The following is a 14,905-nucleotide window of genomic DNA, read 5'->3' on the forward strand; positions in this document are numbered from 1 at the left end:
AAAAAGGGCAAAGAGGGGGAGAGAGGGCGTCTGAAGTCCTGGCTGAGACTAAATAGTTTGTCAGACTGGCTTAATGCCTCACTTCCCCAAAGAGCCTCCTGAGATTACCTGGACTGTGGACAGACATAACCTGTCAACACACAGCTGGGCTGATTGATGGAAGAGACAGAAACAGGTGTGTGTGGGTGTGTGTGTGGGTGTGGGTTTTTCTCTGTGTATCAAGGTGTGTGGGTGTGGGTTTCTGCGTGTCTTTGGGGTTACAGTATTGAATTGACCTTTTCCCTGCAGAGAGAATAGACTCAAGGGATCAGCCGTAGTAGAGCTGTACTCAGTGTGTCAGCTTAGACTGTCACTTAGATAGTGTGTGTCTGTGTGTGAGTGTGTGAAAAAGTAAAGGAGTGTAGGAAAGATGATTAGAAGAGTAAGAAAAAGTAGCCAGAGTTCATTTTATTGGTTGTACACGACAAGGAGAGACTCATTTTATTCTGTCATTAGCTTCATCAGCTCATGTCATCTCATCCCTTCCTTTTACTGCTCACATTCAAACTTTAATATAATCTTAACAGAAAATTGAAGCCGCTCATTCCACATTTACACAGCATTTCAGTAACCCTGAGTGCTCTAAAGATAATTCAGATTTATTACAACTCGGGTCTCACTTTTGTCATTTTAACCATCAGAGCTGTCTGTCGGTAATGAAAACTGCACTTGCCAAGTTAATTGCTCAGGTCTATGAACATGTGAGACGGGGCAATTGAAGTCAAATGGTCAAAAGGCATGATTAGGCAAGTGTAAGAAAATCATACAAGTTTTAAAGAAATACCTAGATTAGAAAGGGAAAGTACTTGCAGCAATTATGAGAATACGCCATTTCTATCAACATTACACACTGAAAATAGTTAGAAATAGATCAACCAAACAAGTTCTCACTTGTTTATACTCCACTGAACCATTTCCATATCAACACCTTTGGCTGTGACATTAATATGGCATCATACTTACTCCCATCTATGACAGGCAAGTACACAGTTAACATAAGCTGTATTCACACATGCAAAAAACTCCTAAAAATGTCACAAATTTTTCGGGATGTTCTGAATGTTTGAACACAAGCCAAATTTTTAACCCAAGCTTTCCCCAAAATTGACCAAAAATAAGATTTTTTGAGTTACTATGTCTGCACATCTTTTCAATTACAGAGAGTAGTGATCTAAATGCAAAATTTGTCGTCATCATAGCATAGGTCTCTGTTGCTTAGTCTACTGTCATGCTGTAAACATTAGCAGCATGCTTTTGATGACCTGCCTCATCTCCCCCTCCCACCAACCACCCTTGTTGGACGGGGTAGACAAAAGTGTTACTGATACAGTTTTAATTATTTTTGTTGTAGCTATGCCTCAATGTATTAGATACCTGGTGAGCATAATGGTACACAATAGATAAAAGTGATGCCCAACTACAGTAAAATAGACTTAAGTTAGACCCAACGTTTGACATGCTAGTTTTTATTCTATAATCTTTATTTTCATTATTAAAGACAACTAAACAAAACATTTGTTTCTGCATTTCCTCTCAGGGTCACCGTACTACTATGGTGCAACATCACGGGGGGCAGGCCCTGCTGCCACTGCAACAGCCTCTGCCTATGACCGCCACTGACCACTCCTACTGAGAGAAGAAGGGGAGGATGAGGAGAAGGAGACAAGGGAGGAAGGGAGGGATGGATAGCACCAGCAACACTTAGTACAAACCTGCCTACGTAAGAGCAAAAATGAGGATGAAGATTTCATTTGTTTTGAAGTCTGTTAAGTTTGTATTTTCTTTGTATGACGCTTACACCAACACTGACAGATTGTTTGGGTGTTACATATATGCTAGGAAATGAGCATGGAAGTGACAAATGAGAAATAGAATCAGGAGGTTGAAGTGAGTAAATGTGGACGCTCTCATCATACAACAAGGCATGGCATCTCTAACTTGTACCAATCATTTACAAATCCAAAAAATCATCAGTGGTGGCTGAAACTGTATTGTGATCTTCTGGGTAATATGTCGTTTTCTGTCATTTATGATGCAATTATTTAAGCTGATTTGAAGAAAATCTCTTTTAAATAGTCTCTTAATGTCCCTGCATAAATCAAGGTTATATGCCATGCTAAGGTGAAGTAAAGACAATCCAATTTCAAACTTTAAATGACCAAAATCAACCATTACATAATCATTTTAGTCTTCTTATTCAACAACTTTTCCCTGAGATCACAATGCTTTACATAAAGGATAACCTTTACACCTTTTATAAACATTATTTTATTCCTTTTTAATGGCAGTGTTCAGTTTCACAACAACCCTGCTAAGCCTCCTCTAAATGTCTATAGGCCTGTCAAGCTTTCTGTTCTCTCTCTTCACCACAGTGATTACTGTGGCAGATTTACAATCAAAAAATGTAAGATGCTTGAAACAGTTTTTTCTTAATTTCAAAAGAAAAAAGACAGCTTTTCACAACTAGAACAAACTATAATGCTGACTGAAGTGATATGCGCCCCTCCGGGTAATGATATCACTTTCAGTTAGCAGGCAAGTTCGGCTTACCCGGCTTAGATACTTGTTTACATTATCAAAGGGCCTGTTTGCATTTGCACTGTTAAAAAAGAAGAGGAGAATTATGACTCACCTTAAGTGTTAGGGCCTATGTCCACTTACAGCATTTTTTGAGCTGGCAGGTTTTTTTTATACAAAACCATGAAAACTCAGCATTTTTAGTAATTAGCATCCGTAGCACAAAAACACCCACAGTGCCAGCTGTTTTTTTTTTTTTTTGCTGTGCTCACAGCGCTCTCAGATGAAATTGTTTTAATTTTTGGGACACTGCCATGCTCGTCAGTGTCACTTCTTTGTCACTACCAATCAAAATCAACTTTGGCAGAGGTACATTCAGAGGAGAAACTAACCACACTGGATTTTTTGTTCGAGGGGCAAGTTCAGTTCTAGGGCTGCTGCTAATGCTGAGACACATTGTATTTGCATTTACTTTGTACAGCTCTAAAATCCCATTGAATAAGAGCAAATATAAAGCATATTGAACAATTAAATACTGACTTAACAGTCAATACTAAGGGAACGGCCAACTTTGTTACCTAGCAACAGTTAAGCCTGGTTTATACTTCTGCCGTAGTCACACAGTGGTGGCCTCTGAATCAGTCAGAGGCAGGCAGAGGACGTGGAATACTGCGGCGTCACCAGAAACATTGTAAATGCAGAAACTACAATGCTACCCAGTGGACCAATCACAGTGCTTGCAGTCTGCGTTGTTTCAATGTGTAGTTACATCGGCTGAAATTCTTTCGAGATTAGCATGACTTTTGTGGACATGCTAACATTTGCAGTTGACCTTTAGTTGAATAAGCTGCATACACTAAGAACATGCGCTGCTACATTGAGGTTTAACCACAACATTCCTTCACATTATTCCCATACATTGGGTTTATAGTACCCTAATCTCTTAATTATAGAATCTGTAGCCTGTTGCCTACTTGATACTTGAGACTTGACAGTGAGTGATGGGCACACCATTATCTTAAAGACAGCTGCAGAGTAAATCTAGCCCTTTTTTCAATCTTTACCAGTTTTGCTCTTCTGATTTTAAGAAGACTGAAAGATAAGTCTGGCTCTCTAATTTTTTTGACCATAGAGCATTATTCTTACTAGAGCTCCATGAAGGAAAAGCTTGGCAGGCTTTACGTGCATATGGCTGTTGGGCTGTTTTTGTAGGAGGTTTTTAGCAAACAGAAAATTTCAGTGGTTAAATTCAAATCCCAATATATCTTCCTAATTAATGAAACTGTTTCCTAATACCCACCTTTGCATAATGAGTGGTTTGAAAGACAATGACTGATAAGACATGCCTTTCGGTGAAGCACAGCCTTCAATCTGAGCCCCCTGCTGTAAGATGAAGTGTCCATGTTCACATTAGACCAAAATCAAACCCAACAGGTGACACAGAGTGTTTTCTGTACATGAAGGTGCTATCCTCCCTTCCGAGCCAAGATCAAGTCCTGATCAAGAGCTATTTATAGTGGAGGAGACAGAGTAATATATTAAGAAGCTTTTCTGCGCTGCACTCTGGTGTGAGAGTGAATGCCTGTAATGATTTATAATATGTGTCACGCTGTTGTGCTAGAGTAGTGATGATGATGACGATGCAGTGAAAAATGAAATCTTAAAAACTGTCAATATGAAAAGACGTCTTTGTTTATGAATATGACCTGACTGCGATTTTTTCCTATTTATAGTTTGTTGCCTTGTATCAGTCGACACAGGTGCCATTGAATAAGACGCCATTTTTACCTGCTTCCTGTTATAAAAAAAAGACAAATCAGGAAACAGTGGCACCCTCTCTTTTCTCACTCTCTCTCACTCTCTTTCTATTTCTCTCTTTAAACTCCCCAAAGATGGGCCCCCCTAGTGGATCGGCTAACTTACTACAAAAGCACAAAGAGACTCAATCATCATTTAAAGGCGCCATTTTACTTTTTTGACTCCTTTTCAGAGCCATTAAGAACGTTATTTCCTTCTTCCTCTCCCCCTTTGAGTGCTTGTCCTTGTGCTGTTTGACATCCTGAAACAATTTCTACAAAAGCATTGCTTTTGTGAAAGCAAAACAAGTCAAACTGTATTATTTTTTCTGTTTGTTCCCTGCATTTGTTCTGCGCTGTGACAATGTATGACACCAGGGTCGAGGCCTTACCCATCATGTACAGACAGCGTAGGATAGATTTGCCCTTGAACACTGATCTGCCATCAGTGTGTTATCCCTCTCAAATGGTTTCTGGGGCCCACAGTGTTGATCATGTGAGGGGGCAATATCTTCCTACACTGTACATAGCTTCCTGTCTCACTTCTGTCCATACAAGATTTGTACAATAATCAGTGAACGAGAAGAGAATTCACTTGTTGATAGAAATTTTAATTACTAAATTTAGAATTTAGTGATGAAGCTTTCTTTACAATAAAAAGACTAAGAGGTTTGTGGTGTTATTTTAGCCATTGTCTGCAAGTGTGTACACATCTTATGTTTCTTTGTTTGGTTTGGGTACGTGTGGCTGACTGTAGCGCATCATTGCTACTGTGTAGTTCTACCAGAAAACAGATTGGAGGCACCAAATCTGCAGCGTGAGACATAAAATATAATTCTATAGACATAAATCTATGAACACTGAACAGAGCTGTTAGTTTTCCAATCTTTGTTGTTTCTTGGTTTTGAAGTATAGTGATAAAGTGTCTCCTATTACATCTGTAGGCTTAAAAAGTTGTGTGCACACAACTCTAAAGAAGATTCTTCTGACGGCTTGCCTGCTGTGCTGCCAGCGTGCGCCGCAGCAGGAGCCTTTCCTTATTTCTGTCTTTCTCTCTTGATCTTTCTGAGGCATTATTGAACCTGAACCACACCAGCTGAAAACAAGGACAGTGCCTTTAGTTTTATATGTCAACACCCCCGACTGACCACGTAACATTAAAAGGAATTTAGCGTCCCTTCTTGCAACTCTATAAATAAAGCTCTGCCTATCATGCGTGCACAGGGTTGTAGGTTATATAAAGCCTTTCACAAATACCCAGCATTGAGTAATATTATTGCCAACTTTAGATTGTTGTTTATTCACTGTTCTAACAGTAATATTGCAGATCTGATAACAGGATCTATAGCCTTGATCCAGTAAACTGTACTCACAGAACACGTCTTTCATTGGTATTTCTCAGCACCCTGACATGTTAGTCACAGATTCAGTCTTAAAATTTTGAAAGCCATCTGATTGAATATCATCTTAGTCATGCATGAACCAAGCCAGCTAAAATATAACAGAAAACTAACATATATTCCAAGAGAGGTGTATCATTACATCTGATTTAAGCCGTGATTAATCTAACATGGACTCTAAAGCTCTATCAGTGTTATCTCAGTTGTAAATGTTAGAATAATTGCAGTACCACTTCCAGCCATAAGTGGCAACACTGAGCACTTCACTCAGAGAGAGTCCTGCCTACAAAAGTAACAACACAAAAAGACAAAACCTCTCTCAGATGAAGTATAAAAATGTAAGAACTAGTTTCTCTATTGTCTTCAAATTTTGTGCCAACATTCATGGTTCCCAGAGGATACGTCTCAAAGACGTTTCTTCGACAACAGTTCAAACTCTTGATCTGTCCTGTGAATAGATCCCTCAACAGGCTTTAAATGGGAAGATGTAAAATGTGCAGCAAAAATTCATGGATCCAAGAAGATGTGCCCTTTTGACTCAAGTAATCCTCTGACTTTTTCTCTAGTGCTACCAGGAGTTTATAATGTAGTTTAAGATGAAAAGGCTCACCATTTTATTGTTTGATTGCAATGGACATTTATTTTACACTTTTATGTCCTATCAGGATGAGTTTCAATCACATGATGACTTTACAAATCCTCTCATACCCTCTTCAGGTCAAAATTGCAAAAGTAAAATGTTCAACCCTATATCTGCGATAAACAACAGTGTGGGAGAAATACTATTTTTAGAAAGTAAGCATTCAGCTCAATCAGAAAGCTGCTAGCTTTGAGGCAATTTGTTCATACTCAGTCGTCTGATCCATTCTTTTCAGCTTTAATAACCCTTGAAAGGTTTCCTAACATCCCCCCGACCTTTTTTTGGGGGGGACATTCTACTGTAATTCATTTTTCAAGTTGATCTCTGACTGAAATGTTGAAGGTCTGCGAGATATCAATGCAGAAACATGATACAGCTCTGGATCAGGGCAAAAAAGCACCAACGGTTCAACAAGGCGTGAGTACTAAAAACAGGTTACAACAAGTATACTAAAAAGGCCAAATGAACAGCAGAGTTGAGTAGGCTCTCCATTATAATTGCTTTTGATTCAACCAGAGCACCCTATAAATGTATTAGACTGTTTTGTACTAACACACTGATCTGAGCATGAAGAAATAGTGATTGAAAAACGTTCTCCTTGTGAAAATGAATCCAGCTGTCCCTCCAGTGTCAGCTCACAAGAGCATCGACACCAAACTGCCCATTCTCTGGTGTAGCCAAGAATCCAATGATACATTAACAGGATTATTTGTTAACTGTGCATCTCATAGTGACACAGCTTGCCTTGCCATTGCTTTGACCTAATTGGTTCACATGTGGAGAGGATGAGTTCCCATTGGCCCACAGTTTGTTTCGATTGGCGTCTGTGACATTGACAGCAGCGATGAGGGGGGACTGTCATTGTGTGTGGTACTGTAGAAAGCACAGAGGCCACACACACACACACACACACACACACACACACACACACACACACACACACACACACACACACACACAAATATAAGTACAGACATACACCCTCTCCCTCCCTTTGTCCTTTGCAGAGTGTCGATCGCCCCCCCACCCCCCTCATGCCCCTGTGTTCCCCAGGGGAGGCCAAACCTGCTGTGCCATCAGAAGCTCACACAGTCTTTCTTCTCCCCCTCCCTCGGCCCTAATCTCATCATATCTCAAGCTCTCGTCTCCCCCCCTCTCCCCTCTTCTCCCGCCTGTAGAACTGCCACACCACCAGGATTAGTAATATTAAAACTATTCTGTTGATTTCAGGCCTGTGACCTTCCTCAAAAAGTCCTCCCTCGTTCTTCAGACAGCCTTATTAATCCTTTTTTCCTCTCCTTTTCTTACTTTTCTCTCTGACTATTCAGACGTGATGCTCACTGTCCTGTCAGAAATCCTGCATAGGAATGAAGCAGGGAGTAAATGTGCCAAAGCGAGGTCATTTCAATGGCAATATTGCTGCCGGTATCTTTATTTGGGGAGGAATATCCTGTAAGATTGCATCTCTTTTCATGCTTCCTCTTCCTGTTACTTTAGAGCAGTTATAAGTGCAGGAAACTAGTTTCAGATCAGACAAAGACATTTCAGTTTACTGTCCATAAAAATACAATCGCATCCTGAATTTTTTATATCCCATCTCCGAATCAGATAGGAAACTGGAAGAAATGCAAATGAGTTCTTTCTTTATTATGATTTCTCAGCAAGCGTGCAGCGCCTGACTGTATCTCAATATGAATCCATGAAGATGGCTACTGCCTCAAAGAAACCTGGGGGGATTTCAGCATCACATCTTGACAGCAATTAGTGGCACAATCTGTTTCATGCTTGCTGATATAACTAGGCTCTGGACAGATCTCATACTGAAGTGATACAATGTTCTGTACATCTTAATATTATTCAACTGTGGAAGAGGAGACGTACACAGGACTCAGTCTAACAAAAATCAGCTGTGCTTTTTTTAAGCAGATGTTTCAATCATAAGAAATAAAAAGATGACATGATTTTTCACCTTACTGTGGCCTTTCGTGTAACAATCTGAAGTTTTTTTGTGTCCATGGCTTCCTATCTGGGGTGTTAAAGAGATATTTATATCTGTAATGTTTTGGTACACAAGAAGAACAAACAAAAGACGGGAAGAAATGCATCAGAATGCAAAGACGAATTAGGTTTTAAGGATTCAGCTTCTTCAAAATCAAATGCGACAAAAAGAAAACATATCTGTAACATTCACCAAAGCCTGTGATGCCTGTTTTAAATGATAGATTCTTGTACAAAAAATAACGTATAAAATAGCAGAAAAGACTTACAGATACAAACACAAAATGAAGATAAGAAATGCCTTCAAATATTCTGGAAGGGAGGAATTTTAAAAAAAGTAAAAGAAAAGCTTCTTTAAGAAAATGTGTATGTTTTTTATTCAATTTTCTAGTAGTTGCAAACAAAACTTGGTGTTTTTTCTCTTTGTGTGTTGTGTGTTGTCTTAATATTTGAATGTATTTTACTGCAGTGCGAATTTGCCAAAGATATCATATCACTTGATTTCCCTCTCTTTTACTTTTTTTTGTTCTTGAATTGTTACCAATTCTGTTAAGAAAACTGGAAATAAATAGTGAATTTGATGTTATGATTATTATTCATATGTTTTATTGTTAATAATATTGTTATCTTATTTCCTGGGTTCATGTGAAATATTAAATTGCGGTTTGCTTGATGCATCTCCTCATACTCAGTATGTGTACCTGTTCATCCGTCCACCTGAGTGACTGTTGTTGGTGAATTTATTCCATTTATGTACCTGTAATGTGAAGCTAAGAAGTAATTATTTGTAAATATTTGCCATAATTTTATTGGTCCTTCAGAATAAAAAATAATTTTTTGGAAGTTGAAGCTTCTGTCTGTACTTAGCAGCTGATCTACATATTTTAATGGAAGTAAATGATACACTAGTGTCTTGATTGCTGGTGTAAACGGCACATTCCTCAACATCCAGACAGTGTAGAGCTCCAAAGCAGGAGGTTATTTGTGTCAGTGTGACCCTGCAGCGCTGCTTTCATCCTGGGGACCCCGATCAAAACCCCTCCCTCTCCTCTTCCCACCACTTGGAGTGAAAGTGGTGTCCCAGTGCTGCAGTCTTGGCTGTGGGCCTAGTCCATAAAGAGGCAGAGGTGTATGTGTGTGTGTGTTTGTTTGAGTGTGTGTGTGTTTGTGTGAGTGTGTGTGTGTGTAAAGATTAGAGGAGGAGTGGGAGAAAGGGGGAGAAGGGTGATAATAGGACACAAGCCACGACATGGCGACAACACGCCATGCACACAGAAAACAGCACAAACCCAGCTTGGCACACAGGCTGGTGTGTCTGAAGCTTGGGTACCTGCCCAGGACACAAGAGCGGCGCAGTGTGCCTTAGTGTGCACATGTGTGTGTAGCTCTTTAAGAATGTGGAAGAAGGTATAGAGTTGTTCACCTATGGGAAAGTTAACAATCACAGTTTTGTTTCAGTTAACAGGGCATGAACAAACCTGCCACAGGGCATCAGGGCATATATGAGCAGTGGGCCCCTGGTGGACCCTTCCATACAACTGTTTCCAATATTATTTCTCTCTAGAGTTTGAACCTTTATTCCATAGCTGAATTATTAATATTGCTTGAGTATACATCATCAGTCCTGGAAAAGAAGAATCACTTAAACTTTTCTTTAAAAAAAAAAGGGAATCTTAACCTGTCTAAGTTTGATCAACCAAATGAATGGAAAAATGTCATTTTAAGCTGTTGGAGCTTTGTCAAGTCTGAAAAAAGCCGGGGAACTTGAGTTTAAGACAGGGGTGTTACATACTTCCAGGTTGCAATAAAGGATTTTTAGAATACTGTGTTTCAGAACTCTTCTTATACCAAGGATTCAAAGTAAATATATATTCTCCTCTGTGGATCAGTTTGAATATTTTTTTAAGTTACATGCCATATCAATTGATGAAATAGACATTAAGATGAGTCTGCTCCAGGACTACAAAAATGACAATTCCCCAAATATTTAAATGAACAACAACTGGTTTTCCCACATTAATTTGGTGCCTCCAGGACCCTGAAGTTGACCCTTCTCTAGCTGAGCTTTTGATGCATATGACAGATTAACTGGAGATACATTTTTGGTTAGAAAGTTTTATTTTGCAATTATATAGTTAAAAAGATAGGAGAGATGAATGTCTATGTTTGAAGACTACTAAATTTGGCCAAACATCCAATTGTTCAATCATTGTTCTTCTGACAGTTGCAGAGCAGATGTAGCATCTGTCAGATCAATGTCTGCTCGAAAAATGAGTCTGACAGTGTTTAGTTAGTTAGAAAGCAGTGCCACACCCCTGCCCTATTCAGCTGCCTCCTTTTGCTCCAGATTACATAACATGACTAGGTACTGACATGTTCTACCTCTCTTCTCATCCCCTCCCCTCAGACTTCCTATACCATAGCAGGAGATAGACAACAGTGGTACTTATGGAGGCCAAGAAGTCATGCAAATTAACGTCAGTCAGCATCAGTATTTTTTGGCCCTCCAGAGCCCCTGCAGGAAGGAGGGTGGGGGCCAACTGAGTATAATTGGTCCTCAACTGATTAGTGAAGAGGAGTTCTTACAGGAAAGCGAGGGGGGCGAGAAGAGGAGATGCTAAAGAGATATTAGGAGTGAGAGAGAGGAGGAGGAGGAGGAGGAGGAGGAGAGAAACTGACAAAATGAACAGGAGAAAAAGATGGAGTCAGGGGTGTGCTAATACATGTGTTGCATATTCATGATATTTTTTTGAATTTTCATCCACATTTTTCTGCCATCCTTGCTCTCTTGTTTCCCTGTACTGTTTTTCTCCTCGAGTGCATTTGTCCTGTGTTTAGAGGTCATGTGTTTGAGTGTGAAAACGTTTCAGAAGATATTCAACAGGTATGTGAACACAACATAATGTTTATCCTTTTATCCTTTATCTTTTTCATTATGCGATGGATCCTCTTGGTTTATTACCATTTGGCACTCACTTTCATAGATTCATCATTTATTTTGGTGATGCAAAATTTGTTGCTTGTAATTTATGAACATAATAAGAAGTCACCCAAAGGGTAATACATAATACTTCAACAACAACACCACCAGACAAGACTGAATGAACAAACTCAAATGACTTGTTTTTGCAGGAGATGGTCGCGGCTGGGGGTCGAACCAGCGACCCCTGCAACAAGGACTGTAGCCTCTGTATGTGTGGTGCTTAGACCGCTAGGCCACCAGCACCCCAACATAAATAAAATTGCACACTTAGCCAGTATAGTACTTCCACGCTTTGTACTTCCAATTTTTGTCTGCTAAAACTTTAAGGGATTTAATGTAATGGGCCTGAATTGTTTTGATATTATCTCTGATTGTTTTGTTTTCTTCTTTGACATATTTTAAATTTCTTTGACAGAATGTCATGAAATTAGATTTATTTATCTTGAGTGAGACAGTTCTTATGGAACCATTCAGAAATAGATGAGAGCTATTAATTTGCTTACTGAATCAGTGTGCAAACATTTTCATGTAAAGTAACAAGATGTGTCATTAGCAAATGATAAAGGTAATGCATCACCTTAGATTTAAAAAAAAGAGGGCCAAGCATGGAACCCTGAGGTACCCCATACAATAATTCAGCTCTAATTGAGTTTAGCCTGTTTGCTGATACATACTGTTCTCTGTTCTTTAACTAATTCTCCAACATTATTGAACATAGTAATATCCCTTTAACCAGGACAATAAATGCAACTAATTATAACATTTATTCCACCAAAGTCTCCTTCCTCATGTGAACATTACCAGGAAAGTCCTCATAGATGAAGATGTTGGTGTCTTATAGGAGTTTAGCTTTCTTCAGGATTTCGTCCTTGTCTTTGCGTTTAAGCAGTTTGAACACAATGGATATGAGGCGACCAGCATGGTCATATTTCCCAGCCTGGTGAGATTTTTCGATTTCTATTTGCCTGTAGTCTATTTTAAGACCACTTCAGCAACTCATCTTTATATAAGACTTGAATATTTAACAAAAATATTTGTATTGCCCTCTGTGTCCCCCTTGCAGGTTAATGTCCAAATGTCTGTGCTGGTTCTCATAGGTCCAGTCATGTGTGCCATTTTAACCAGAAACAGCCTATTAACAAAATCTTCTCCATCAAAATACTACCAAACTGCATCACACCAGGAAATGCCATCCATCTATGATGCTTGTTTACATCTGGGTAGTAGCTTAATGGCAGTAGGCATTAACCAGAGCTACAGCCCCAGCTAGTAGCCGGTGGCTGGGTTACAGCTTAGACAAAATATACCCTATAATAATACAAATATTAATAATTTCTTTAACTAATGAGAAATTGTGATGCCGACTTGCGAGGGTGACAATGTTTAATAGTGAGTGGACTAAACACGTACATCACTAGTTCAAAGCGATCTAATTTCCTGACATAATGTGACCTTACTTACCTCACTATGCTGCCATCATTATCCTGCATCAGAAATGATATTTATCCATTGACAACCCTAATTGTATTTACCATGCTTTCAACCTCACGTAATAACTTTCAATTTTGCAATGTCATTGTGTTCAAAAGTCTTTGAAAATAACCCTTTTTAGTTGAACTCCGTCTTGTTAGAAACATTTCACAAATTTTAGGGTCAACATGGGGGTTTAATCTCACCTGTTTCCTGTCATCACTTTAAATTTTACTGTTCAAATCAAGCAAATCGTAAAAAATGTACAGAGTTGGATGGAAGCAGGCAAGTCCTCTACTGGTCTGATGTTGGCTTTTCAAACCCAGAGAAACTCTGACAGACTCAAAGTGAGAAAAAACACGGTTTGACCTTTTCACTGGAGACATTTGGACCTCACAGAATCAGCCTTTACATGCTTCTCATTGCCCTTTACAGCAGCCTCACACACACACACACACACACACACACACACACACACACACACACACACACACACACACACACACACACACACACACACACACACACATACACACACCAAAGTCACAGATCATGATAACACAGTGACAGTGGTGAAGATGAGCGAGGTTTGTACAGAGTGCTTATGTGTCGTGTTTCACTCATTAAGGCCCCCCAGACACATGAAATGACGAGACATGTAGTTCCATGTAAAGTTTTTCCTCGCCCCCTTGGCCCGTCACTCACAATCACTCCCTCACACAGATACTACATGTAGCAAATGTCAGACTAGAGTATAGTGTGTATGTATGTGTGTCAGTGTGTGGATGTTGGACCATTGACAGGCATGGAAGCAGCTTGTTGAACTAATAGCCTAACTAATGTGCCTACATCCCCACCCTCCCTCCTCCTTTACCTCCCTCACCCACCTCCCCTCTGCAAAACTGACATTTTACGAACCCGGCAGAGAGAAGGGAGGGAGGGAAAAGAAAGAGAAAAGATGAGAAAAAAGGGAAAAGGAGTGGGTTGACAAGCGGCAGACCCTCTCGCCCTCCCGTCTGACTCTGTCTATCTCCCCCCGGCTCCCTGAGGGTTTGTCTCTGAGGATAGTGCTATGATGAATAGGCCTGTCTAAGCTAACCTAGCGGAGACCAATTAGAGAGAAGAAGAAGAAGAAGAAGAAAAAGAAAGATGGAAAACAAGGAGAAACTGAAGCAGAGGGAGAGTAAAAGACAGAGAGGAAAAAGAAGGCCATATAGGTTAAAAAAGGAGGTAGGAAGACTGGAGTAAAGTGGAAAGTTTAAGATGTTGGGAGTACAGTTGTCTACATGCGTGTCTGTGTGTGTGTGTGTGTGTGTGTGTGTGTGTGTCTGTGGGCGAGCTGTCAGAGCTGAGGGAGAGGCAGTGTGAGAGGGGTTGGCCTCTTAAGTCTTCACCTCGTCTGCTGCTGCAGGAGAGGCTTTGACAGCAGAGACGCACAAACAGGACCGACCCTCGCAGAACACTTCCTCCTCCTCCTCCTCCCCCAGAGAAACCTTTCACTGCTGTGCTCTTTCCTCTCTATCTAGCTTCTCCCTCCTCTCTCTCGTCTGATTATTGTATTCAATTTAATATGCAAGCCGCCAAGCTTTTCTCCTCCCACATTCAGCTAACAAATGTGCTAATGTTTGCCTATAGCCTTACATGTTAGCAGTTCACTGTTCATTTTGGACTACATATCCCAGATACCACCTCAATGAAAGAGCATGGGAAGTGGTTTACTTTTGACTGTCCTCTTTAAGATAATTATCCTGCCTAAAAAAAATTAAATCATCTTTAAATCAATATTCAGTATCAGCTACATTGTATTTCTAATTTATTGCCAGATAATAAGCGGGATAAGGTATATTGAGCAGGTTGTTGTCCAAAAAAGTATCCCCTCTAGGGTGGACAAGACCCTTCAGCTTAACATTGGGATCTTGGCTCCCCCTGTTGGGAATCTGTTCCGTATAATAACCTGCTCACTATTTTTTTTTATCCCTTAGCTCTATGCAGCACTTTTATTTGTATTTGCAGCATGATACCATTGCTGAATTCAAAATAGACTTTTGCATTTTGCAATATT

The 14,905-nt window shown here is 39.8% G+C and overlaps 1 protein-coding gene across 1 annotated transcript in view; it reads left to right on the plus strand.

Moving 5' to 3' along the window:
- Positions 1–9,233, plus strand: part of pax5 (paired box 5) — a 59,797-nt gene extending 50,564 nt beyond the window's left edge. The window contains exon 11 of the mRNA XM_034687314.1: positions 1,577–9,233. Within this exon, the coding sequence (XP_034543205.1) occupies positions 1,577–1,659 (83 nt within the window). The 3' untranslated portion in view covers positions 1,660–9,233. The remainder of the gene's footprint in view (positions 1–1,576) is intronic.
- The last annotated feature ends 5,672 nt before the right edge of the window (positions 9,234–14,905 follow it).

The sequence above is a fragment of the Notolabrus celidotus genome, chromosome 7, assembly GCF_009762535.1.
Source record: "Notolabrus celidotus isolate fNotCel1 chromosome 7, fNotCel1.pri, whole genome shotgun sequence".
NCBI lineage: Eukaryota > Metazoa > Chordata > Actinopteri > Labriformes > Labridae > Notolabrus > Notolabrus celidotus.